This window comes from Emiliania huxleyi, assembly GCF_000372725.1.
Source record: "Emiliania huxleyi CCMP1516 chromosome Unknown EMIHUscaffold_21, whole genome shotgun sequence".
In the NCBI taxonomy this organism is placed as follows: Eukaryota; Haptophyta; order Isochrysidales; family Noelaerhabdaceae; genus Emiliania; species Emiliania huxleyi.
This window is the reverse complement of record NW_005200507.1, coordinates 938,066-963,448: the sequence shown is the minus strand read 5'-3', so window position 1 is coordinate 963,448 and position 25,383 is coordinate 938,066. Positions and strand designations below refer to the sequence as shown.

The 25,383-nt window shown below is 65.0% G+C and overlaps 9 protein-coding genes across 9 annotated transcripts; 5 read left to right on the top strand and 4 right to left on the bottom strand.

Moving 5' to 3' along the window:
- Positions 1-1,753: 1,753 nt before the first annotated feature.
- Positions 1,754-2,638, top strand: EMIHUDRAFT_204516 (hypothetical protein; the record flags this gene model as incomplete). The annotated part of the gene is made up of 1 exon (XM_005780955.1): positions 1,754-2,638. The coding sequence occupies one exon, from the start codon at positions 1,754-1,756 to the stop codon at positions 2,636-2,638; it is 885 nt and encodes a 294-aa protein (XP_005781012.1).
- Positions 2,639-2,793: 155 nt separating this feature from the next.
- Positions 2,794-3,706, top strand: EMIHUDRAFT_204515 (hypothetical protein; the record flags this gene model as incomplete). Its single annotated transcript, XM_005780954.1, has 3 exons — positions 2,794-2,825; positions 2,919-3,155; positions 3,229-3,706. 3 exons carry the CDS (start codon positions 2,794-2,796, stop codon positions 3,704-3,706), a joined length of 747 nt encoding a protein of 248 aa, XP_005781011.1.
- Positions 3,707-3,971: 265 nt separating this feature from the next.
- EMIHUDRAFT_204514 (hypothetical protein) lies at positions 3,972-4,532 on the top strand (the record flags this gene model as incomplete). The annotated part of the gene is made up of 1 exon (XM_005780953.1): positions 3,972-4,532. The coding sequence occupies one exon, from the start codon at positions 3,972-3,974 to the stop codon at positions 4,530-4,532; it is 561 nt and encodes a 186-aa protein (XP_005781010.1).
- Positions 4,533-5,487: 955 nt separating this feature from the next.
- EMIHUDRAFT_100039 (hypothetical protein) lies at positions 5,488-6,301 on the bottom strand (the record flags this gene model as incomplete). The annotated part of the gene is made up of 2 exons (XM_005780952.1): positions 5,488-6,016; positions 6,096-6,301. The coding sequence occupies 2 exons, from the start codon at positions 6,299-6,301 to the stop codon at positions 5,488-5,490; spliced, it is 735 nt and encodes a 244-aa protein (XP_005781009.1).
- A 1,488-nt stretch (positions 6,302-7,789) lies between these two features.
- EMIHUDRAFT_450034 (hypothetical protein) lies at positions 7,790-8,506 on the bottom strand (the record flags this gene model as incomplete). Its single annotated transcript, XM_005780951.1, has 3 exons — positions 7,790-8,073; positions 8,151-8,309; positions 8,375-8,506. The coding sequence occupies 3 exons, from the start codon at positions 8,504-8,506 to the stop codon at positions 7,963-7,965; spliced, it is 402 nt and encodes a 133-aa protein (XP_005781008.1). The 3' UTR covers positions 7,790-7,962.
- A 4,496-nt stretch (positions 8,507-13,002) lies between these two features.
- On the top strand, positions 13,003-13,608 carry EMIHUDRAFT_204511 (hypothetical protein; the record flags this gene model as incomplete). The annotated part of the gene is made up of 1 exon (XM_005780950.1): positions 13,003-13,608. One exon carries the CDS (start codon positions 13,003-13,005, stop codon positions 13,606-13,608), a length of 606 nt encoding a protein of 201 aa, XP_005781007.1.
- A 444-nt stretch (positions 13,609-14,052) lies between these two features.
- EMIHUDRAFT_434833 (hypothetical protein) lies at positions 14,053-14,825 on the bottom strand. Its single transcript, XM_005780949.1, has one exon. The coding sequence runs from the start codon at positions 14,806-14,808 to the stop codon at positions 14,299-14,301; it is 510 nt and encodes a 169-aa protein (XP_005781006.1). The 5' UTR covers positions 14,809-14,825; the 3' UTR covers positions 14,053-14,298.
- Positions 14,826-20,750: 5,925 nt separating this feature from the next.
- On the top strand, positions 20,751-22,070 carry EMIHUDRAFT_100036 (hypothetical protein; the record flags this gene model as incomplete). The annotated part of the gene is made up of 1 exon (XM_005780948.1): positions 20,751-22,070. One exon carries the CDS (start codon positions 20,751-20,753, stop codon positions 22,068-22,070), a length of 1,320 nt encoding a protein of 439 aa, XP_005781005.1.
- Positions 22,071-22,402: 332 nt separating this feature from the next.
- Positions 22,403-25,298, bottom strand: EMIHUDRAFT_450032 (hypothetical protein; the record flags this gene model as incomplete). The annotated part of the gene is made up of 5 exons (XM_005780947.1): positions 24,795-25,298; positions 24,216-24,665; positions 23,745-23,972; positions 23,297-23,677; positions 22,403-23,113 (listed from the first exon to the last, which is right to left on the bottom strand). The coding sequence occupies exons 1-5, from the start codon at positions 25,272-25,274 to the stop codon at positions 22,403-22,405; spliced, it is 2,250 nt and encodes a 749-aa protein (XP_005781004.1). The 5' UTR covers positions 25,275-25,298.
- Positions 25,299-25,383: the final 85 nt, after the last annotated feature.

Sequence of the window (25,383 nt, the reverse complement as noted above, 5' to 3'; positions counted from 1 at the left end):
GGCCTGGCGTGCCTCCGGGTGGGGTGAGCGCCTGGGAGAGCCACTCTGCAAGTGGTGTGCGAGCGTGTAGCCTTTAGCATGCAGTCGGCCTTAGTAGACCGGAGGGCTACGAAGCCTTCACTCCAAGGGGCTGGTCTATAGAGATCTATATCGGGACCACAGCCTACACCCGCCCACAGGAACTCTGTGCCCCGGCGCGCTGCCGCACATGTGCATGCACATGTGTCCTTGGACCTTGCCTGTGCTCAAAATACATAAATAAAGCAGACACCTCAATTGGGAGATGGGTAAAATGGAGCAAGTCTCCCTGCCCTTGCGATCTTTGTGTGCAGGCGTGCAGGGTTCTTTGTGGGTGTCGTGGTCGGCGACTAGCCGGGGTCGTCCGCTCCCGGCCGGGACTAGCACTAGCCGTCTTCCACATGGTCCCTCGCGGGTCCCTGCTGCTCCTAATCTCTTCGTACATCCTCCTGCTGATCTCCGCAAAGTCGCCTGCTCCCCCTCCCTCGTCTCGCCCTGCGCGTCTGCTCCGCCTCCCTGTCGTCTGCCCTCTGTGTCGTCTGGCGACGGGTCCTCCATAGTCGGTTGCGGTCGCCGCCCTCCTTATCGTGCCTCTTCCCAACGTTCCCTCGGCGGCTGATGACGTCTGTGCTCAAGAAACTGGATCGAATGCATTTAATGATGCCGGGTACATGGCTCATGGGACGCCCGCCCTGGGTTCGGCGGCCTACCCGGATAGTGCTTAGTGGCGGGGTCTTGTTGACACTGAGTAGCGCCAAAGCGCCCCACTGCCTACCTGTTGCGGGCGCCCACCGCCAGGCTCCGTGCCCCACCGTACCTACCTATTCCCAGCCGTGCAGCGAAGCGAAAATACCCGTTTGCCCCCCCTTTGTGAATAAGGGCTCCGGCCGGCGGGTTGGCTTGGCGGCTTTTACCATTCCGGGGGTGCAGGGCCTCTCGGGAGCCTGCCAGAGCAACCATGACCTACTGGGTTCTCGAGGGGATGGACGGTTCCAAAACGGGGGGGGGCAGCATTTTTTTTGCCCCCCCCCCCCCCCCCCTCCTCCCCGGGCGGTCAAAATCGGGCCTCCCTACCTATTGCGGTGCTCCACCGCTATTCTACCTCGGGACCTCGGGACAGACCCTCGTGACTTCGGCCCCTCGGGATAGACCCTCCTGGCTAACCTCGAAATGTGCACCTGGGATGAGACTGCGCTCCCTGTTTCACAGCCATCCTTAAAGTCACGTGGCTGCAATTAAAGCATCCTAGCCACTCCGCGCTCCCAAGCACGCGCTATCTTGGCTGCGCACCAGCCAGTGCAGCCAGCGTGCGTCCCAGCCATCCGCCCGGCCGCAAGATGGCTAGCAAGATGGCTGTCATACAGCCGTCGCAGCCATCGCGCATCGGCCGGAGATGGCTGGAGAGATAACGACGCCAGCCATCCAGAACAAGGGCGGGTGGCTCGCGGAGCGAGAGGGAGCCACCTGCACTCGTGTCGGGGGCGGCGAGAAGGCTGGGTAAAATTCGGTATTCGCGACAGCCATCCTCCGCGGCCGATGGCTGCGACGGCTGTATGACTGGGCGGAGTGGCAAGGAAGGATGCTGTATGCAGCCATGATGGGCTGCCATGTGACTTAAGGATGGCTGACATGCCTAGATCTCACCCATTCGCGGTAGGAGGGTATGGCTGAGATGCCAGCCGGTGGTTGGCCGACCCTCCTCGGAGCCCGAACCCCGCGTCAGCCCCTTTTCCAAATGGCCATCCGCGTGCCGCTGTGGCTTGTGCTCTCCACCTTTGCCGCGTTCGCCCTGCTCCTCCGTCTGGAGAGCTCTGCAACAGCGCCACCGCCAGGGTTGGAACCAGGCGAGCTGCCCACTGCGCGCTTTGGACTAGTCCACGTGCCAAAGACGGGAGGGCTTGCGGTGCGGCATGCACTCGGCGACCGGTGCGACGACATCGTCATCGAGAGGCGGGCGCACTCGACGGCGGAGAGCGACGTGCTCAAGGTGGGGCTCCGGCCGCTGGTCGTCCTTCGCGCGCCACTCGAGCGGCTGCAATCCTCGTTTGACTTTTGGCAGCAGGGCTCGAGCGAGCTGTCCGCTCTCTCGCGCGGCAACCCGCAGGCCACGCTCCTTCTCAAGCCGGCGCGTCGGCTCCCGTGGAAAAGCTTCCTCGATGGGCTGCTCAACGGCTCGTCGCCGCACCGCGCGACGGCGCAGCTTATCGTCAACGCGCCACAGGCCCTCGCCAGCTGGGCATGGTCGGCGCACTTTCACCCTCTCCGCCGCTTCGTCGACAAGGAGGACCCGAGATCGGTCTACGTGTGCTACTCGAGGCGGCTGCTCGCACAGCGGCTCGCCTGCATGGCGGCGGCGGTCGGCGTGCGCTGCCTCTTCAACGCCACCGGCAACGTCAACCCGACCCGCCGCCGGAAGCGCGCCGCCTCCGCCGAGCCGGTGGTGCCGCCCCACCTGCTGGCGCCGCTGCAACGGTACCTGAGCGACGACGAGGCAATCTTCCGGCGCCACTGCGGCGCGTGCGCCGCGGAGGCGAGCTGCTGCCACTCTGGCCGCGACGCCGCCGGAGGAGCACAAGGCCGCCGGCCGCGCGACCTGCACAGCACGTTTCCTGTGAAGTGAATACTGGGGCCGTGAGCGCGCTATATCAGAATGTGTGTGTATCAAAGAGGTCGATATGCTCTGGGACACGGACTTTGGGACACCGCACCTCGGACCAACGGAGGCGTGAGAGGAGACGGAGCGAGCCCCCAATTTTGCCAACAGCGCCCCCACATATGCGCATATTGCGCAATCGCCAAAATCCCGCGTGCGGCGACGGAACTTTTTTGGAGAGGCGAGAGCGCGCGGATCTCTCTCTCTCTCTCTCGCGGAGCCGACTCTACTCTCTTTTTTTGCATAGGTTCGTGCCGCGACCAGTTGTGTCGTATGGGGTGTACAAAGGGCCGGCCCGATTCGGGAGACCCGTCGAGGGATCTGGACAGCTCGAAGGTGGGGACGATGAGCTGCGGCTCGCGTTTGGGCAGGGGCTGTGGGGCGGCAGACTGCCAGACGACTGGCAGGTGATAGACGCGGAAATGTACGCGGTGCTGGCTTACCTGCGTAAGATGGCAACGGCGGAAGATGCGGCGGACAGGAGGTGCCTCGTCTTGAGCGACTGCAAGCCCGCGCTACAGCAGATCGAGGCGGCGTACCGAAAAGGCTCTCTTGAGGGGCTCCGGGAGTGGGATCGAGGGGATATGCCGATATCGCGCCCAGCTTGAATCCGTCACGTTCCTGTGGGTACCGAGCCACGCGGGGTGCGCTAGCAACGCCTACGCCGACGCCGCGGCGACGGCATACATGGGGGCCAGCGAGATTGAGGATGCCACCGCCGTCATCCGGGAAGCAGTGAGGACACGCCCGTGCCTGTACACGGACCGCCGGAGGACGGCAGACGGAGAGTGGAGGGGAGACGTACTGGACCGGAGGACCTATTACGCCACACGCGGCCACACGAACGAGTGGGTGCGAGGACGGCTCGGCGAGGGGCTCACGGCGGGGTCGCACACGGCAGGGGTGACGGGGCCGCTGTGGAGCGATGTGGTCAGGGGAACGACGAGACACAAATGGGACAAGCGCCAGCGGATCAAGGATCTGCACGGCGAGCGCGAGATTGATTCGCCGACGTGGATGATCATAACGTGGTGACAAAGACCGTCATGGGAGCGCGGGTGCGGCAGCAGGCGGGGGTGCCACACGGAGCGCACCACGAGAGGATCATGCGGGGAGAGGCGGGGAGAGAGACCCCGGGCGCCGCCACAAGGAGCGAACTCAGGGGCTGCCTCGTCTGTAAGGCCGCGAGGGACGCGGCGAGGAGGGCAGCACTAAAGGTAAGCGGGACCCGCTGTGTCCGATCGTGCGGAAAGCCGCGCAGCAATGGACCGAGGAAGACGAGAACCCGCCTAGAGCAACGATGGCGCACTTGCTTAGCGGCGCCTGCCTGGGGAATAGGGAGCAGGCCAGATGGTTCCTCAGAGTAGCGCGAGCGCAGACGGGGACGGCGATCAGCAAAGTAGCACAGGCGGCACCCGACTCCAAGGATACGCTGAAGACGCTGAGGATGGCGCATGTCGCTGCGCTGAAGGGCTCACGCTATAGGGTGCTGGATGAGGACGGGTACGATGCACTAGCCCCAGCCGTCGGGGGGGTGTTGCCGGCGCTGGTGGATGATCTCTCGGAGAGGAGTCGGAGGGACCTTGGCGCCGGGGTTACGAGGAACTTGCAAGTCGTGGCCGAGGCGGCGACGGGAGCGGTGCAGAGGTGGATCCAGCTCAACGATGAGGCTACCGCGCGCATAATGAAGAGAGAGGAACACATCGAGTGGCTGAGGAAGCTCTTCGCTGGGTGGAAGGAGGCCCGGCCGGCCTTGAGGGAGTCGCGGAGGAGGAGGGATAACGCAGGCAACGCAGGGACGGGCCAACAGCCTGTGGGAGAAACGAGGGCCGCGACGGCGGCTCAAGCGGGAGGGAGCTGAGACAGTGGGCAGCGAGCGAAGTGGGTGAGACTGATGATGCTCCTTCGACTTAGGGAGCGGTTCAGCTGCTGGGCGGGCTCAGGGTGGTGCTCACGCGAAAAGGAATCGACGCATAGGAGAAAGAAGACGAGGGACACAGAAACTAGCGCAGACGAGAGCAGGGCAGACCCGGGGACTGGGGAGCCGGAGCAGACGGCATCGGCCGCCGAGGGAACGTTGGGAAGAGGCACGACACGAGGAGGGCGGCGACCTCAACCGACTATGGAGGACCCGTCACCAGACGACGCAGGGCAGACGACGGTGAGGCGGAGCAGACGCGCAGGGCGAGACGAGGGAGGGAGCAGGATGTTGCGAAGATCAGCAGGAGGCTGTACGAAAAGATTAGGAGCAGCCGGGACGACCCGAGGGACAATGTGGAAGACGGTAGACGCGGCTAGTGCTAGTCCCCCATCGGGAGGACGACCCCGGCTAGTTGCCGACCACACCCACAAAGAACCCTGCACAAAGATCGCACGGGCGGGAACGTACATTAAACTGTTCCTTTTACCCATCTCACAGACACAGTAGAGAGGTGACAGGTGTGTGTCCGCTTTTATTTATTTATATTTCCTTTTTTGGATTTTGCCGGAGCAGCGCGTAGGCGCGGGTTCTTGTTGAATGTGATTCATATGAGCAAAATAGGTAAAAGAAGAGTAGCGTCTCCCTGCATGGTCCCTCCCCACCGTCGGACTCGCACACACTCGCTCCCTCCCCACAAACCACACCCACGCCCTCGCCCCGCTGCCACCACCACCACTCCCAATCGCGCCCCGGGTCACACACACACACACACACACACACACACACACACACACACACACACACACACACACACACACACACACACACACACACATCCCTCCCCCTCAAGCGATCCTGCCGCCGCCGCCGGTGCGGACGTGCAGCTCCGCGAGAGTCACTGGCCAGCCCGCGCCAAAGCACTCGCCATCAGCGAGGAGGCCTCGACCATCCTCCCCTGCTCCTCCAGCAAGGCCACCTGCGCCATTATGCTGTCCAGCTCGCTCTCCACCCCCTCTTCCCTTTGCCCCCCGTTGGCCTCTCCGTTGGCAGCGCTCGCGCCGGCCGCCACCGCCCGCGGCCGCTCCGTCGGAAAGCTCGCTGCGGCGGCGGCCGCCCCGACTGGCGGCGCGGCCGCACCGCTGGCGGACGGTCTCGCCTCGTCCAATGCGCTGCTGCTCGCGGCGGCCGGCGCGGCGATGACCGCCTTGCGCTTGCCGTTTGCCTTGGAGGGCGAGGCTGCGGATCGGTCGAGCCGAGGCTGCGCGGGGCAAACTGCAGCGACGGGCGCGGTCACCGGCGCGGCCCCGGCCTGGCCAGCCTGGCCGCTCTGCGATGGCGGCAGTGCGGGCGACACGTAAGCGGAGCGCGAGTAGGCTGGCACCTCGAGCGGCAGGTCCTCCTCTTCGAGTATGAGGCGCTGCCGGCTGCAGAGGGACAAAGGGGGAAGGTGGGTGAGGGCCGGTCGCGCGCGCCGGAGGATCCCAGGCGGGGCGAGAGTCGCACTTTAGAACCGCGTCGTCGTCGTCCGCGCTCACGCCGCAGATCGATCCGAGCCGCCGGAGAAGATCCTGCTTGGAAGGCGCCATTTCCCGCAGGCTCGGAGCCAGCTCGCGCAGGCTCGGCGCCTGAGCAACCTTGTCCTCGACATAGTCCTTTAGGCTCGAGGACTTGTCCTCGATGATCTCCTTCCAGCGGTGGATGTCTTCCATCCGAACGCAGGGCTCCTCGTGTGCTTCCGCAGCACCGCGCGGCGTGTGGGAAGCCAGAGAGGAAAAGAATTTTACGAGAAATCTCCCTCGCACAACACTGGGCACGGGACTGAGGAAAAGAATTTTCGCGGGAATTCCTTGCCGGCACTTGCTTATAACAGCCTCACAATCCGGCCGGCCAAGCGCGGCCGCGCACCAAGCCCCGAGTCGACAGGAACGCGCTTTCCGCGCGCGGGCCGCCGCGGCGTTCCCGCTCCTCTTCGCCCGACGCGCCGCCTGCGAAGCGGGCCTCTTCTGCCGGCTCCTCCGTTTGCGGCTACGACTCCGAGGCGCCGGAGGAGATCCAGAACGAGGCGCTCTACCGGGCCTGCCGCGCGTACGGCTTAGGTGAGCAATTCCTCCGCTGCGGCGCAGGATGACGAGGGCACATTCGGCGAGTGGCTCGACGAGCTACCCTTCGAGGTGGCTGCGGCGACCGCCCGGCTGCTCAAGCACCACGCGCGCTCCGGCGCGTGGGTCGAGATCTCGCCCGGCAACCCTAGCCGGGCCCCGCGCGCTGGCCGCGACCGCGACCGCTCGAGCCCGAACTGCCCGTCAGACATGTCGGAATTGTCGGAGAATAGCGACTAGCACACCTCTGTGTCCTCCCATCCCTCCCTTGGGTTGTCCGTTTTCTTTCTTTTTTCTGTGTCAAGAGTCCCCAGAACCCAAGGAGTCACACAGTCCACCTGTGTGATGCACGCCCTGCGAGCGGGGCGGGGTGCGCACTGTCCCTCTGTGTTCGTGTGCGTCGCCCATCTCTCCATGGAGATGACTGCTCTTTTATATTCCTTATAACAGCAGTCACGAACACCCGAAGGGGATCCCAGCGCCAGCATCATCCGTGGAGGTACAAGTGTTCGAAGAGAGAGTGGACCTGAGCAACGATATGACTTGCCGCGGCAAATGATCAGTGAGCGTCAGAAGAGTCGTCCTTGCGCGAGGAGAGCTCGAACGAGGCAGAGGAGAGCGACGCGACAGAGGAAGAAGCGACAAGAGAGAGAACGACGAGAGTGGGACGACCGCGAGGTGGCATGAAGCCACAATGAAGGTTGCAGCGAGAATCGGCGGAGAGACTGCGAAGAGAGATAGGAAGAGGCAGACTCCCAAGGCCAAGGGTGGGCGCGACGGCTAGCGCATCACACCCCTCTCCTTAAAATCCCTGTGTGGTGGCGGCGTGCCGTCCTCCCACCCCTCCCTTGGGTTGTCTGTTTTCCTCCTTTCTTTCTTTATAACAGCAGACCCAACCGACCCGGTGCAAAAACACACATCGTGACGGCTCACGGGAGCGGGTGCGGCTCGTGCCAACCGGTGCCGCCGCCGCCGTCAGAGATTTTCAGTTAGTAATCTAGAATGTGGTAAGAACATTCCCGAGGGTGACTTTTCGGGAAGGGCATCGCAGAGGAGCCGCTGGGAGCCGCAGCAAAGAACAACGGCTTTTGTTACAACGAGACTCTTTTCAGAAGCAAGGGCTCGTGACACGTGAGAGTACCGTGCGCGAGAACGAAAGACGAACGCCCTTCGGTGTGTAGACGTTACTGAGGTCCGCCCCTGCCGCAGCACCCCGGTGGCGGCCTCGGCCCCGCTCGGGCTCTCGGCGCGACGCTATGATCCCGGCGTATTCACTCCAGCGGGTTGTATATTGACCTGAAGAGCTTGCCCGCACTGTCCGGCGTGACGTGCACCACCATCGGCACCTCCAGCACCTCGTCGTCGCCGTCTAGCAGCGTGGCCTGCGGGTGGGAGGGACGGGGCGGGGCATCTGTCGCCGCGGCGCTCCGTCGCGGGCCCGGTGGGAGCGCGGCGGCGCCGTCATCAGCCCGACGTTGCAGAGGATCGCCCGCTGCAGGTGCATCACGTCGAGAGAGTCGCGGTGGAACCTCATCTTACCCGGCCCCTCCGGGTAGCGCTGCGCATCCGTCGAGCCAAGCTCGACGACCTTGCACGAGCCAGCCGTGTCGGCGACGAACTGCGGCGCACACGGGCAGGAGCGTGAGAGCTGAGCCGGCCGGCAAGAGGCCACCACAAGCGCACCCGCACGCGCCAGCTGCCCGCCGGCAGTTCGCGTGGAGTGGTGAAGTCCATCTCGAGCGTGATGGCCTCCTCGAGCGCGCAGTTGTTGGGGCCTGCGCTCAGGGCACTGATGCTCGGGCCCGCGTCAGCCATGCCGGTCGTTAGAAAAAAATCTGTACGCGGGCAGCGATGGACCTGCCTTAAAATCCCTGTGTGGTGGCGGCGTGCCGTCCTCCCATCCCTCCCTTGGGTTGGCTGTTTTCTTTCTTTCTTTTATCTGCCGCCTGGTGGAAGCACAAAATCAAGAGAGATAACAAATATAGTTAGAGGCTGCGCAGGCCGTCCCGTTTGCATCTGAGTGAGGGAGGGTGTAGAGGATGTAGAGTGTAGAGCACTGTAGAGCTGTAGAGATGTAGAGCGCTCTGGAGCGCTGTAGAGCTGTAGAGCTCTACATCCGCCGCGTGACGAGGCGGGTGCGTTGTAGAGCGATGTAGAGCGCGATTTTGCTGTAGAGTTTGTTGTAGAGGCTCTACAGCCAAACCGCCGGGAAGGCAGTGACTCAAAGAGGTCGAGCCGCGCTAATGGGGTGTCTCCGAGCTTACTGGAGCTCTGATGGACGGCCCTGACTATCCCTGACACACAGAGAGTCACTCTGACGACACACAACACCCTACAACTGCGTCATGACCAGCCTGGCCTGCCATGCGTCGCCGGTGCCGCATTCGTCGCAGTGCTTCTTTAGCAGGCGGTGGACTTGTCGGCTGCGAGGACGGTCGCATTTGCGCGAGGCGAGGCGAGCATTCAGACGCGTTGCATGCGCCATGACTCGCGCCAGCGCGTGCGGGAGCTCCTGGCTGAGCGTTGAGTCCAGGCGAGTTGCGCTGGCCACGATCGCTACGCCGAGCCGAGCTGACGCGCCGAGGCGCCGGCCAGTCGCAGCCGTGAGGCATGCCACAGCAGCAGAGGCACCTCCCACCCATTGGGCGGGCACACAGAAGGCCAGGGCAGAACTGGCAAGTGCAACGCGCCTCATGTCGGAGAGCGACCGTGGTCCGTGCCTCGTTCGCCGCTTATTATGATGTAGAGTTTGTTGTAGAGATTTCACGTTGTAGAGCGCCTCTACATCGCTCTACAACGCACCCGCCTCGTCACGCGGCGGATGTAGAGCTCTACAGCTCTACAGCGCTCCAGAGCGCTCTACATCTCTACAGCTCTACAGCGCTCTACACTCTACATCCTCTACACCCTCCCTCAGGTTTGCATGTTTGATTGCATAAAAAACGCCCCGCGTGCTGCGCGCGCGCGCCGGGGCTCTCCCCAAACCCCAATATGTCTCTCACACACTCACGTCACACGTGCCGCAATATGTGTCACACACGGCGGCTTCTGCCACCTCTCGATCGGTTTCACTTTCTACGCACACCCACCGGGGAAGGGGCGCTTGGGAGCGGGGGCGGGGGCGGGGGCGGGGGTGGGGGCGGGGGCGCGCAGCGCGCGGCGCGCGCGTGCGGGCAACAGAGGGTAGGGGTGGGGAAGACGGCGAGGAGGGGGCGGCGGCGGCGGCGGCGGCAGCGCGCGCGCGGCGCGCGCGACGGAGGGGCGGAGCAGCGGCCGCTGGCGCGGTCGCTGCTCCGTCTGTGCCAGAGACGCGCGCTCTGCGCCGCTGCACAGAGCGCGCGTCCGGCAAGGGGGGGCAACTAGCGTGGCGGCGCGGGACGCGCGGCGGCGGCGGCGAGCAGCCGAGCGCTCCGTGCGCAGTGAGGCCCATATAGGCACCTTACACTCCCCCGCAGTATCGCACCTCTTGAGCGACACTACGTTTCCGCAGCTGGGGATTCTCCCCTCTTTGTACCCGTGCTGGCCGGATTCCTCCTCCGAACAAATCAAGTTCGATCGGCCCCATTCTCCGAGAACTGCGTGGCAGCCACTATCTCACCGGAGGTACCATGTCCGAAGAGGCCACCGGCCAAAAGCGCATATGTCTTGAACGTCCGATACTGGAAGCCCATATAGGCACCTTACATGGTGGGGTGGTTTGACTTTGCCGCAGAGGCCGTCCCTAGCTGTGAACAGCAAACGTGACGGTATCTTTCACTCTCTCAAAATCATCGGACATCGCAAGAAGCCATTCTCCTCCTCCTCCCCGACTTCGCCTTCCTTCTCGTTCCTTCCTGGGAGGACCCAGTAGCTACCTTCTACCTGTCGTCGCTGCAGCCTGCCTGAGGTTCGATGGTTGGTGTCCGCTGGGAGGCTTCTCTCTCTCTCTCTCTCTCTCTCTCTCTCTCTCTCTCTCTCTCTCTCTCTCTCTCTCTCTCTCTCTCTCTCTCTCCCCCTTCCCCCCCTCCCTCCCTGAGGGAGGGTGTAGAGGATGTAGAGTGTAGAGCGCTGTAGAGCTGTAGAGATGTAGAGCGCTGGAGAGCGCTGTAGAGCTGTAGAGCTCTACATCCGGCGCGGGGCAGAGCGATGCAGATGTAGAGCGATGTAGAGGCGCTCTACAACGTGAAATCTCTACAACAAACTCTACATCATAACAAGCGATGCCCCCCCCCATGAACACACCAGTGAGGGAGGGCGAGACGATCGAGGGGTCCCGTACCATGCGGAATCGACCCTATCCGGTGCTCAAGTGCTCAAGATGTAGAGCGATGTAGAGGCGCTCTACTAGGGGCCTAGAGAACACAACCCCCTCTCTCTTTTCTCCCAGTGAGCTAAAAGTACGTACGTGCAACGTGAAATCTCTACAACAAACTCTACATCATAAGCGGCGAACGAGGCACGGTCGCTCTCCGACATTAGGCGCGTTGCACTTGCCAGTGCTGCCCTGGCCTTCTGTCTGCCCGCCCAATGGGTGGCAGGTGCCTCTGCTGCTGTGGCATGCCTCACGGCTGCGACTGGCCAGCGCCTCGGCGCGTCAGCTCGGCTCGGCGTAGCGATCGTGGCCAGCGCAACTCGCTTGGACTCAACGCTCAGCCAGGAGCTCCCGCACGCGCTGGCGCGAGGCATGGCGCATGCAACGCGTCTGAATGCTCGCCTCGCCTCGCGCAAATGCGACCGTCCTCGCAGCCGACAGTCCACCGCCTGCTAAAGAAGCACAGCGATGAATGCGGCACCGGCGACGCATGGCAGGCTGGTCATGACGCAGTCATTATGTGCCGTCAGAGAGTGACTCTCTGTGTGTCAGGGATAGTCAGGGCCGTCCATCAGAGCTCCAGCAAGCTCGGAGACACCCCACTAGTGCGGCTCGACCTCTTTGAGTCACTGCCTTCCCGGAGGGTTTGCTGTAGAGCCTCTACAACAAACTCTACAGCAAAATCGCGCTCTACAGTGCTCTACATCTGCATCGCTCTGTCCCGCGCCGGATGTAGAGCTCTACAGCTCTACAGCGCTCTACAGCTCTACAGCTCTACAGCTCTCTACACTCTACATCCTCTACACCCTCCCTCAGCTCCCTCCCTCCCTCTCCCCCCTCCCCTCTGCCCTCTCGTGTCCGTCCGTTATCGAGAGGGCTGCTCTCTTATCGATAGTTGGCGGAGAGTGAGATTTGTGTTAGAGAGAGATATTTTTGAAAACCAACCCTCTTCTTCTTGTGTTAGTTGGCGTGATCTTGAATTCTAGAGAGAGATTTTTAGCAATACCTTAAAGAGAGGTTACAGGCAATACCAAACAACTCTAACACTCACACGTCATTTGGGGCCTGGAGCCCCTGCAGACTGAAGTTTATGGTGGTTTAAAGTTTGTGGGGGGGTGGGGGGGGGGGGGGGCAAATTTGGGCGGCCGAATTCAATTTTGGGGGGTGTGGACGACTGTTTTGGGGATCCTGCCGACGCGCTACAGTTGTAGCCCGACTGCACATAAGATGGACACCTCAACGGGAGGGCCCCTGCAAACTGAAGTTTATGGTGGTTTAAAGGCCCTGTTCACGCGCGCGCGAGACGTGCAGACAGGGTTGCCAGGTGAGAGCGAATGGCGCGGTTCACGCCTCGCACAACAGAGAGAGAGATGCGCTCTGCATGGTGGGACATAAAAGAGAGCGAGTACTTGCTTGGGCGAGTAGGCCGTGCGGTCAACGCTGCCGCGCGCGACTTTGCGCGCAAGGCGGCGCAGCTTGAGAGAGCGGCGGTGGGCGAGAAGCCGCCGCCGAACGTCTCGTGGAGCAGCAGGTTGAAGTTGTTGCGCTTGACAAAGATCGCGTCGTGGTAGAAACCGCGATGCGCCTTGACGTAGCCGTGGCCGGTCTTGTGGGAGAAGGGTTGGCCGGGCTGCCCGCGCGCCTTGCAGCCCATGTTTAGGCGGCGGGCCTTCTCCTCGGTGTTGCCGAAGGCGTAGGAGTGGCCCACGGAGGCGGGCGTGCCGCCACTCGAGTCGTTGCCAGCGCCCGTCGAGGAGGTCTTGAGGAGGATTTTGTTTTGAATTCTTGATAAAGAAAGACAAGGAGCACTTGGACGGTCATCCTCCTCCTCAAGACCGGTTGGAGCACTTGGAGTGCAGTTGGTAACCTCTCTCGCAGGGCTAAAGAAAGAAAGAAAGAAAACAGCAATTCCAGGCTAACAAGAGCCAAGATTTCTTCTGCCGGTGTGCTGTGAGAGAGGCTTGTATCTTAAGAATTCTGATACCGCGACCACCGCGACCTGCCACCAACGAGCAAAAAAATGTTCGTCATCTCGTCCTCGGCCGCCGCCGCCGAAGCTCGCCACCTCGAGCGAAAGGGCGTCCGGACTCGCGACGCTCCGCAGGGTGCGGCGAGCGACATGCTGCTCACCACGCCTCGCGGCGCGCTCGCCTTCGTGCTGACTCGCGGGGAGGCGGCGTCGGCGGTTGTCGAGCGTGCCACCAAGGCAGCACGTGCGGCACGGCGCTGCACGATTTTGCTGCTCGGCGAGCGCGCGCAGCAGAGTGCCGTCGAGGCGCTGCAAGAGGAGTGTCCCATCGGTGTCAACGTCCTTCGGTGCGAGAACTCCGAGGCCGCGGTGGAGCACGTCCTTGCCTGCGCAGCTGGCATTCTCAACGGCGCACGCTCCGCCGCAAATCGGGAGCCCGACCCCGTCGACGCAGCTGCGACGGCGCTTTCCGAAATGTGGAATGTGTCGCGTCACGACGTCGAATATCTTCTGGCAACCGTCTCTCTCCCAGAGCTCGCACGCGTAAACACGGAGGAGGAGTTTGCGGACCTCGTGCACCACACCGACTCGGTCATCGAGCGCGGCCTGCTCGAAGGCGCTGTCCGGTGGCTGCAGAGCGACGCCGTGGCAGCTTGAGCACCATACAGCATACTCCAGACAGAATCGTGTGCGCGTCAATGAGCAAGGCAAATTGGACGGGCGCGTCCGTGCAACACATCGTCGTCGCATCACGACACCGCGACGAACCGCGGAGCTTGGACGGACGGGAGGGAACCCAACGGGTTTGAGAACGGACGATCTGGGGCCGTTCCATTCAATGTGCATGGATCCTGGAGCTCGCACAGCGCACGCATCTACGCCGCGTTCGCCGGCCGGAGCTGGGCGGGCGCCCCGCTTGCTCACGGCCTCACGCGCGTGCGCGCCGCCCCGCGCGCTCTCCTCGCGCGCCCGGACCCGGCCGGCGCCGTCGCCTCTCACACAAAGCCGACTGACGCGCCGCGCCTGAGAAAGTCCGAGACTGAGAGTCGCCTCTTGAGACACCCCGTTTTCCAGCGCCTGCCTCTCCCCCCGCCGGCACGTGTGCGGACGGCGATATTTTCTGAAGGGAAACGGAATCACGACCCCCTCTCCATCAGAGCACCACGCACAAGTGTAAGGTCTGGTCTGGTGTGTGTACAAGCGGTATCCCAAGAGGGGCCCGCAGCGCGAAGAGACCGTGACAGCCGTGAGCCGAGTGCGTGAGCGTGTGCATGCACAACATCAGAACACAAGCACTCGCGAGAGGCGCCCATACGCAGCGAGGAAGGGAGCAAGGGCGCGGCCCCATCACTCGCTCCCTCTCCCGGAGACTGACCTCCCCCGCCTGGGCTGCTGCGGCATCGCAACCTGCAGGAGCGATGACATATCGACGACGTCCGTGATCGGCTGGGCGTGCTCACGCCCAAAGTCCATGCAACACCACAGCAGCTGGCACGAGGGGACGGAGCCCGAAGTCATCTGCTTGAGGAGCGGCCCCTGCCGCACGTGCGCCGAGGTGTGCGTGTGGCGGCCGAGCAGCTCGTGGAAGACGTCGTCGTGCGTCACGAGCACCAGCGACTCGTGCGGCGAGTAGCGGATCTGCGAGACCAGCTCCGCGACCCGCGCCTGAAAGTCGCGCTCCGACTCCGTCTTGTCGGACCACCAGCGCGCCTCCGCCTCGACCGTGTCGAGCTCGCTCGCCTCGATCTGCTCGAGGCTCGCCTCGTCGCACAGGCCCTGCTCCGAGGCGGCCAGCTCGCGGAACTTCTCGACGCAGCGGTGCCGCATGGCGTCGCCCGATACGGTCCCGATGGACATGTTTGGGTTGGTGAGGCCGCGGCGCTGCCTGGCGTTGGCCTTGACCTCGACCACGCCCGCCGCCTCGAGCAGGGGCAGCAGCGCGAGCTGCGCCGTCTGGACCGCGCGCGTGAGCGGGGACGACCACAGCGCGTGGGTGCCCTGCAGCAGGGACAGGAGGGCCGCGCGCTGCTCCTCGTCGGCGGCGGCGCCGCCGTCGCCGTCGGCGGCGGACGAGCGCGCGACGCCACTCAGCGCGGCGGATGCGCGGATCGCGGCCCCGACGCGCTCGGCCTGCATGTAGCCGATGCGCGACAGCGGGTGGTCCGTCTTAGCCATGACGGCGCGCATGCGCTGGTACGCCTCCTGCCCGCGCTTGGCCATCCCGCCCAGCCGCTCCTTCAGCTTCTGCGTCTGCTCCCCGACGGCTCCCGTGCCGCCGCTGGCGCGCGCGGACGGCTCCTCCATCCCGGCGGCGCGCAGCATCGTGCGGTACGCCTCTGACCACGTCGACTGCGCCGTGTGCAGCAGGAACAGGTGCTTGACGGGCCGCTCGGCGGCGACCGAGCGGAGGGTGATGGTGCACGGAGGGCCGAGCGAGCCGTCCGAGGTGGGCGGGCCACCCCGCCGGCTCGGCGCGTAGGTGAGCGCGCCCAGCTCGAGCTCCTCCGCCCCCACGCACCCCATCGGCACCTCGGCCGACGCGAGCAGCGCAGAGTCCTTTCCGCTGCGCACCGCGAGGTGCAGCACCGTGTCGGCGCCCCAGTGCGACTGGCCGAGGCGGCGCGCCGAGTTCCACGTGCAGCGGCCGCGCCACACCAGGCCGGGCCGCAGGTTCCGCTTCCCCTTTGCGTCGGCGAGCGCCTTTGCGTCGTCGGGCGAGGTGGCGTGCGCCGTGGCGGCCGGCCAGGCCGCCTGCCTGCCGATGTGGACGCCGCTGCTGTCGGCGAGCCACATGGTGACCTGGACGCGCGCGGAGAGGTCGAAGAGGGGCACGTGGTTGACCCCCGTGAGGTGCACCACCGGCCCCGTCGGCTGCTCGAACTGCCGCTGCATCACCAGCTTGACGCCCGCGTTTGGCGTCTGCGCCGCGACGAGCAGTCGCACGTCGGTGATCATCCGGGGCCCGCGGCTAAAGTCGAGCTGGCAGCAGGCGACGCCGCAGTTGGGTAGGACGTCCTTGCAGAGCCGGCTGGCGAGCTCGGTGGAGCGGTGGCCCACGTCGGCGTGCAGGAAGCGCTGGAACATCGAGCGGAAGAAGTGCGAGTGGCCGACGATGACAATCGTGTCGTGCCGCGAGAACTGGATCTGGTAGAGCAGCTCGAGGAGGCGACCGCGCACCTCGTCCCTCGCCTCGGCCGAGGTGTTCCACCACGGCTCGCTCACCTGCAGGGCAGGTCCAAGGCAGGCTCAGGGAGACGCTCGTGGGGGGCGGTTCGGGGAAACGTCGGCGCGCCTCGTCAAAGTTGAACTTGATCCCGTCGCCAAAGCGCTCGGCGCCGGGCGCCACTTCGGCCAGCTTCTGCCGCGCGCGCTGGGCGCATGCGGCGCCGACCACGAGCCCCTGCGTGTCGCGGCCGCCCACGTTCTTCTTCTCGCGCGCGTTGGTCTTCAGCTCGAGCTCCATCGCCGCCTGGTCGCCGGACCCGCTGCTGCTGCCGGCGGCGGCCGCCGCCGCCACCGCGCCGCCATCGGAGGACCTGTCGCTCGAGAGGCGCGCGGAGGAGCTGTCGGCGCCGAAGAGCATCAGCTCGGGCGGCGGGCCGTCCCCCTTCTCGAGCAGGGGCCGCATCGCGACGACCGCGGTCTGGATGGCGCGAGTGAGCGGCGAGGCCCACACGGCTTGAGCGCCGAGCAGCGCGCGCAGGGCGGCGGCCTCGGAGGGGGACGAAGAGAGCATGCTCCGCCCGCCGTCCGCCGCGGCGCGGATCGCCCGCTGCAGCTCGCACGCCTGCTTGTAGCCCTTCTCGTTGAGCGGGTGGTCCACCTGCGAGAGTGAGAGAGAGTGAGTGTGAGAAGGAAGAGCAACCAGACTCCCGAGGTGGCTGTCAGACCTGCGAGACCATCTCGAGCACGTCGCGCTTGGCCTGCGCCTCGTTCCACTTTGACTCGCCGTGCCGCACGAAGAAGACCGTCTTCATTGGCGACGGCGCCGGCAGCGCGTGCAGCCGCACCGCCGACCCTCCACGCGGCGTGTGGCGGGGAGGGCCTCCCTCGCCGTCGTCCGGCCGGAGGAGAGGGACGTCGATCGGGGCGGCGAGCAGGCTGTGCAGCGGGATCTTGGCCGCCGCGAGCGCCGCGTCCGTCTGCGTCGCCCACAGCTCGATGTGCAGCTGCGCGCCCGGGTCCGACACCCCGACGGCGAGCTGACGCGCCGAGTTCCAGACAGGGCTCGCGCTCCCCTCCTTTGCAGGCCAGGAGACGGTCCCGCCGACGCAGCGGTCGCGCGAGTCGACGGCCCACATGATGACGTGCACCTCGGGCGGCGACTTGTCGAAGAGCTCGCGCCCGACCGTCGCAGAGAAGAGGTGGATCACCGGCGCGCATGTCACCTCCTCGTACGTCACCTCGGCGCGGCTGCCCTTAGGTAGCAGCATCGCCGCCTTCTCGTACACGCGCTCCTCGACGTCCTGCGGGGTCGGGCGGCCGTCCGCCAGGTCGTACTCCTCGGGGCCCGCGTCGCTCGCGTATCTGCTCACGCCCGGCTCGACCCCACCGGCACCGGCGGCGGCAGGAGCCTCGGTCGGCGCTCCCGCCGCAGCCGCTGCCGCAGCGGCAGGGCCGGCCGCTGCCGTGTCGTCGCCGCGGTCGGCCTCGTCCGCGGCACGGAGCTCCGCGCGCGCCTCTGCCCGGACCATCCGCAACATCCGCTCGGGCGTGCCCGCCGCGCTCGCCGCCGCCATCTCTGTGATGAAGGACTGAAAGGCGGACAGCTCGGGCAGCGCAAGCATCCACGGGCTGACCGAGAGGGCGTGCTGCACCTCGCGCAAGCTCTCGAGCGGGAGGCCCACACCGGCAGAGTAGGGAAGCTGCGACAGGCGGCTCGGGCTGAGAGGCGGCCGCTCATCCCAGGGCGGCCCTGCCGCCTCGTCGTCCTCTGGCGGCAGCCGGCCGCGTGGCGAGCCGCGAGGCGAGCCGCGCGGTGAGCCGCGCGGTGAGCCGCGCTGCGGCGAGAGCGGGGCAGCGCTGGGGCCCAGATCGGCGCTGGCTTCGAGCAGGTCCACAAGGCTGCCTGCTGTGCCAGCCGCTGCGGGGAAGGCGCCGGCCTCGGCGCTCTCTTGCTCGGGCAGATAGCCGGGCGCGGCGTCGCCAAAGTGGTCAGCGAGAGACGGATCTTTGGCGAACTTCTTCTTGACTTTTGACTTGATCGCGCGCATCGGCGCTTGCGTGGAAATCAAGGAGGCCACCTGCTTCTGCTGCCCAGGTGTGTGCGGATGCACTGAGCGGGGGGCCGACCCGCAAGGAACACACGCAAAGAATTCTTGATGCCACGCAAAAGAAACTGATTACGGCACCAGTAGGAGGCCCGCGCTTGCCCCCGTGCCGCCGGGTGCAACCTGTCCTATACGAGAGAGGAATCCCTGGGACCCTGTCGTGTGGGTGAACCCTGCCCAGCCCCCCTCCGTGCCGCGATGCGCTCCCCGCTCCCGTTCCCCTGGTCCTGATCGTCCTTACAAGATCCTGCTCGTGCAGGTGGGGACCCTGTCCTTCTCCCACCCCTCGTTTGGCGTGTCCGTTGTATTTATTTATTTATGATTACGGCACAGGGTGAGCCACACCGAACGTACCGAGCGAAGAGCCGAGCGGAAGGAGGACGGGGAAGATGACTCCGAGGAGGACGAACCAGTGGAAATCCAGTTGTCAGATGTCACGATGCATCCGAAGGGGACTCCAGCGCCGGCATCATCCGTAGAGGCACGAGTGTTCGAAGAGAGAGTGGACCTGAGCAACAACATGACCTGTAGGCAAATGATCGGAGTGGGAGTCAGAAATGTGGTCCTTGCGCGAGGGGAGCTCGATAGACTCGAGGGGCCAGGATACGCCGCGAGGAGGACGGAGTTGCGCCGAAAGGCGAAAGAAGCCGCGAGAACAAGGGACCGGCAGGCGGCGGCGTCGCAGGACGAGGCAGAAGGGAACGACGCGACAGAGGAGGAAATGACAAGGGCGAGAACGACGAGAGTGGGACGACCGCGAGGTGGCATGAAGGTTGCAGCGAGAATCGGAGAGAGACTGCGAAGAGAGATAGGAAGAGGCGGACTCCCTAGGGTGGGCGACGGCTAGCGCACCACACACCTCTCCTTAAAATCCCTGTGTGGTGGCGGCGTGCCGTCCTCCCATCCCTCCCTTGGGTTACCTGTTCCTTTTTACCCATCTCACAGTAGAGGTGCGCCGTTTTTATTTAGTTATTTATTTGCCACAAGTTTTAGGTATATACCCTGGTGGAGGTGAACTTTTTGGCGCACTGACATGCATAATGCAGGTTATGGGCCAATTAGGGAAGGGGAGTGGAATTATGTGCAATTCCGGCCGAATGGGCCAGGACTCCGCCAAGAGGACGGTTTTCTAGCGGCAAGTATCGACCCTGACCTCGGGTACCGAGAAGACGAAGTCCGCTTCGGCCGTCCAATGGTGTACAGTCGTTGGCGTAGGTAACTGCAGTATCACGCAACCGTTACACACGGCGCCCCCCTGAGATTCGGTTGAGATGCAGATGAGCTCGCCAGCTCGCGCGTGTGTTTCGTCGATCGGCCGTCCTCTTCACACATCTCATTGAGATTGTTATTCAAATTCCATGTTCACAGCAATTGTCTCCCCTTTTTTTTCACCACCTGAGATCCCGAATCTCAGCCCTGCTGCAATTATGACCCCAACTGCCCTGCCCTGCCCTGCCCTGCCCTGCCGTACTGCCCTGCCCGCACACTGCCGCACAACTGCCCTGCCCGATCCCCTACCTGCCCCGGGTGTGAAACCCACACTGCCCTGACCTGCCCAAACCACACTGCCGGGTGTGAATAACTGCCCGCACGCGAGGTCTCGGAGAAACTTGCTGTGGTTCAGACGGAGAGAGCCGAGAGTTTTGATTATGCTGCTGTCTCGAGGTGAGCCCGGTGTTTTTTTCATACGGCTCCGGTGGTTTGCCTGTGTTAGTGCCAGCACGGGACCCGCGCAAATTCTTTTCTGCTGTGTCCTGTGTTAGACTTAGAGAGATTTCTCTTCTTGTGTTAGTGCCAGAGTCCGACCAAGTGCGGCTCCGGCTCTACTAGCGCGGCGAATGACATTTTCGACACCCTCGACGACTTTCTCGGCTATTCCGACTCCGGCTCCGGCTGGTACTTGACAAGCTGCCGAGCCCAAGTCACTGTGGGAGCGATTTCTTGTTGGCTTCTAAAAATCTCTCTCTCCCAGTGCGCGCCAGTCCCGCCTGGTGTAAAGAAAGAAAGAAAGAAAACAGACAACCCAAGGGAGGGATCCCTATAGCTAGTTTAAGGTTGCTCCCGGCCCAGTGGGGATTTTGGCCTACTCAGTGACCGTCTAAGGGGCGCTAACTGGCTGCACTTCCATATCTTTTGTGCCTAGCTTGTAGAGCACCTTAAAAAACTAGTATTGTCTTGGAGTGAAAAGTTTTTCGATGAGGTGGGGGTCCGTGGTGAGCAGATTCCCAGATTCTCCAGATTCCCCCTCGAGAACCTCCAATTGTAATTCATTGCGGCCGCGGGTTTGCTCGGATTACTTTTCACTCCAAGACATACTAGTTTTTTGGCGTTCCGGTGCCTACAAAAAATATCCGAGATCATATGGAGCTTACCACAGGGTTTGCGGCGGTCACTGTCCTACCAGCGGACACAGTGGGCCGCGGACACCCGTGAATCACCTTATCTTCTCGTGCCGACTTGCGAGTTGTTTTGTCGTCACTCCAGCTTCTCTGCTCCTCCGCGGCCGACAACAGGTGGCCGACAACAGGGATGACCAAGGACGCGTCGCCCACCACTCAGGGAGACGTGGACGAAGACGCTACTCAAGGAGACGTTCTGGCAGCGGCGGGAACGGCAGCTCAGGTCGAGTGGGTGGAGGCTCCGGGAGGTCGCTGGCAGCCATGGCTTGCTCTGGTCCAGGGCAAGCGCTGCACCCGCCACCTCCGCGTCGAGGTTGAGGGCGACTGCTCGTCGCCGATCAAGGTGCTCGCGATGCACGGCTGGGGCTGCACTCTCGAGCTGTGGCAGGCACTCGGCTTCCTTTCGAGCCTGCGTGGCCGCGCGTGCATCGCCGCCTTCGACACGCGAGGCTCTGGCCGCTCGTCGTGCGGCCGCGCGCTGTGGCGGATTAATGGGCTGGGAGAGGACGCGCTGCGGGTGTTGACGCACCTGGGATGGGCTCCCCACGAGACGACCCTCGTCGGCATCAGCCAGGGCGGGATGGTGGCGCAGCACGCGATGGCGCTCGCTCGCGAGCGTGGGCTCGGGTCCTTCGCCGCCGCGGTGCTGATCAACACGCTTCCGCCCGAGGGCGCCCAAACGAAGGCCTCTGGCTACCTTCGGCTGGTGTTGGAGGGCTTGCTCCAGCAGGCGGACCGCAACCGCTCCCGGCGGCGCACTGCGCACCGCGCACTCCTCACGCGCAACAGCCGCTGCTCGCGCTACCCGCGCGACTCGGCGCGGCCGCCGGAGGACACGGAGCTCGTCTTCTCGTCGCCGCTCTACCGGGCGCGTGCGCTCGCCGCGCTCGTCGCGGCGGGCTGGGCGGGATTCTTCTTGTACGACGCCGAGCAGGACGCCCGCGGCTGCGCCGAGGTTGCGGCGAGCGAGATCGCGCCCACCGAACGGGACGGCGGCGCGCTAATGGGCGAGGTCTCGGCGCTGCTGCAGGACCAGCGAGGTCCGCACGTGCGCGGCCGCCTGCGCGGCTGGCTTGTCAACCTCTTTTGCACCCTCGACCACCATCACCTCCTCTCCAGGCAGCGCAGGGAGGCGATCCTCGCCGCCCCGGCCAAGCGAACCCTCGTCATGACAGGCACCGCCGACCGGGTGGTCCCTTGCGCCAACGGCGCCAGGCTGGCGGCGTTGTACGCAGCGGCCGGCGCCGACGTCACTCTCTGTCCGATGCCTGGCTTGTCGCATTTGCCGCTCTCGCCCCTCACGGCTCAGCCCGTGGAGCAGTTTGTGCTCGGAGGCGCCGAGGGCGGCTCGTCGCCTCTCGACCTGATCCGCATCGAGGGCGAGAACTCCTCCTTCGAGGCGTTGCGCGCGGCGATTCTGGACCGGGATCGGGCGGAGCACATTGAGTAGCTTTGTCCTTTGAGCGATGAAAGCGCGCGATGTACATATACTCCCCTCTCCAGTGTTGAGTTATCGTTATGTGTGAGATGCTGTGTCGTGTGAGATTACGTTATCTAAGAGTAGCGCCGCTGAGCGCTGTCCCAGCGCACAACACATGTCAGACCGCGCTGACACGTGACAGTCAGGGGATGTCACCGATCCAGAGGCAGAGCTGCTTGAGCAGCTCCGCGTGCGATGGACATGGAGCGCGTGCACGATCTGAGTCATGTTTTTTGAAAACATTATTAATAACACATTCACGAGACGCAGATAGAGTACGCTGTACGGGCACTTTCACGCTCTCAGCCGCCCTCCGCTTGGAGCTGCCGTTCGATCTCTCGAATCTCTCTGCTCATCGTCCGGATCTGCGCCTTTGCCTCTGCCGCCAGAGTCGCGCGGACGCTGCTCGCCTCGAGCCCTGCAGTCCGCTCCGCCGCCTCGAGGCTCATCTGCGCCGTTGCAATCTCGTCCGCCGCAGCAGCCTCGAACCGCTCGAGCTCGAGCTGCTTTGCTTCCAGCGCCCTCTGGCCGTCGGCGGCAGCGGCGTCGAGTGCGGCAGCGTGGTCCGCCCGGAGCTGCGAGACGTACGCCTGCGTCTTCTCCTTGAGAGCCGCGGCGCGTTCCGTGCGGCTCTGCTCGCCCTTCTTCAAGGCGGCGATCTCCTCCTTCGCGGCTGCGAGATCGAGCTTGAGCGTGCGGATCTGCTCGAGGCGGCGGAGCGTGCGCTCATTCTCCACCTCGTGGACGGCCCTCTCCTGACTCCGGCGCTGCAGGGAGGCGAGCTCCTCCTGAAGCCTCTGCACCTCGGCCTGCAGCTCCGCCTGCTGCTCCTTCGCGGCGCCGTCGGCAACGTCGTCGCCGGGGGAGGGCTGCGCCCCGCTAGAGCGTGCGGGCTCTGCCGTCGAAAGATGAACGCCATCGGCAATAGCAAGGGCGGCAGCGTCGCCGCCGGGGACGGGAGCGGCCTCAAACTCGCTGTCGTTGACAACCCAGCTGTCGCCTGGCGCCCAACCCTCGCCGGGGGCGACCGTCGCCGCACCGCCGGCAGCCGCACCGCCGGCCGAGGCCGCTTCGGCGGCAGCGGCGTTGGCGGCGGCCGCGTCGGCAGCGGCGGCCGCCTCGCGCAACTTCTGCTCGAGCTCGTCCGCGCGCTGTGTCGCCTGCGCCGCCGCCTCCGCGAGGCTCGCCTCTCGCACCTGGGCAGCCGACCGCGCCTCCTCGAGCTGGTCCCGCAGGCCGGCCGCGGTCGCGGAGAGCTCGTCTCGCTCCGCCTCGAGCTTCTGCAGGTTGTCGGCGCTCATCGTCGACAGCTGGAGCTCCTTCTGCGCGAGGAGCGACTTTGTCTTGCCCAGCTCGCGCTCGAACGCGCCGACCTTGGTGCGCAGCGCCTGCACCGCGGCGCTCGAGTCTTCGCTCGCCGAACGCGCCTCGGCTTGCGCGCGATCGAGGCCCTGGCGCAGCTGCTCCGCGGCCGACACCTCCTTCGCCCGCGTCGCCTGCAGCGCCTCCAGCTCGCGGCTCGCCTTCTTGAGCTGCGCGGCGAGCGTGTCCCGCTCTGAGGACAGCTCTCGGTTCACCTACCACACGCCGTGCTCACCTCGTGTGTCGCAGCTCGTCTCCGCTGGAGGACGGCTCTCGCTTCACCTCCGCCGCAGAGCTGAGCCGCCCCTGCGACTTTTGCTCGTCGCGGGAGGTGGTTGAGAGGCGCGCCTCGAGCGCCTTGACCTCCGCCTGCAGCTGCTTGCGCTCGGCGATCCCCACCTTGAGCGCCTCCTTGGCCTTGTCCACCTTCTCCACCTCCTTGTGCAGCTTGCCCTCCACGGAGGCGTTCTCCGCCGCGAGCACCGCCGCCGCCTTTTTAAGCTCAGCAGCCTGCCGCTCCGCCTCGGAGTGCGCCTCCGCCGCACCGCGCACTGCCTGGTCGAGCCGCGCCTCCACCTCGGCCAGCCTCCCCTCCGCCGCCTCCGCCCTCGCCATCGCCTCGGCCGCCGCCTGCGCGGCAAACTGCGTCGCCTCGGCGGCGGAGGCGCGGCCGTCGGAGGCGCGGGCGCTGCCGTTCCCGTCGGCGCTCGCTCGCGCGGCGGCGGCGGCGCGGGCCTTGTGCTGCGCCTTCACCGCGCTCAGTGCGGCGGCGTGCTCCGCCTCCCGCTGCTCCGCTCTGGTCCGGCTCTCGTACAGCTCCTCCCTCGTCCTCGCCACCTCGCGCCGCGCCTCGGCGAGGGCGGCGTCCGACTCTGCGCGACCGAGCCTGGCCGAGACGAGCTCCTGGTTGAGGGCGGCGAGCGCGACGTCGGACGGCTCCGAGCCCGGCTCGAGCGCGGGCAGGGTCGCGTCTGACACGCGCCGCCGCTCCTCGTGCAGCTGCAGCCGGAGCTGCTCGCTCTCGCGGGCCGCCTTTGAGGCTCCGGCGAGCTCCGCCTTGAGAGCGGCGAGCTCTGACCGCAGCTTCTCGCGCTCCTCCTTGAGCTGGCTCGCCGACCCCTTCGCCTTGTCCTTGGCGCGCGCCTCCTTGCTCAGCCGCGACTCGACCGACGCGTTTTCGGTCGTGAGCGCCGCGATCGCGCTCTTGAGGTCGGACACCTCGGCCTGCGCCGCCGCCCGGCCGCCCGCCGCCGCCTCGAGCTCGCGCCTCAGCCTCTGCGCCTCCGCCTGCGCGTCCTTCCCGCTCTCCAGCTGCTGCTTCAGCTGCTTGACCGTAAACTCGCTCTCGGCGAGCTGCCGCTTGGCTTCGACCATCGCCGCCCCCAAGGCCGCATCCTGCGGCCGTGCCTCCTGCTCCAGCTCCGTTGCCCGCCGCTCGAGCCGCTGAGAGCGCTCCCGCTCCCGACTCAGCGTCTCCTCGAGGTCGCGAGCGCGCGCGACGAGCGCAGCGTCGCCGCCGGCGCCGATGGCCTCTTCCAACGCCGCCTTTTGCTGCGAGAGGTCACGGAACTTGGCGACCGCCCGCGCCTTGACCGACTCCAGGTCCCGCTCCAGCTCCTGGATCCGCCTGTTCTTCTCGCGAAGGAGCTCACGCACCTTGTCCGGCTCCTCGAGAGCCTCGCGCAGCGACTTTCCGACGCTCGACTCCCCTAGCCGACTAGCGCTGTCGGCCGCTGCCTTTGCTGCCTTCTCGCTGAGCGACGCCGCCTTGGTCGACAGCGTCGAGCGGAGGGAGGACAAGCGTTCGGACATGGCGAATACAAGAGCAGCCGCGGGCGGGCGGTGTTTGCAATACAAGAAACAGCGGGGGGCAGGAGTTGTTTGCGCTGAAAGGTGGGGACCCTGTCCTCGTCCCATCCCT

Coding starts and splice junctions, on each gene's coding strand:
- EMIHUDRAFT_434833 (XM_005780949.1), bottom strand. CDS start 14,808: ATGTCCATCGGGACCGTATCGGGCGACGCCATGCGGCACCGCTGCGTC.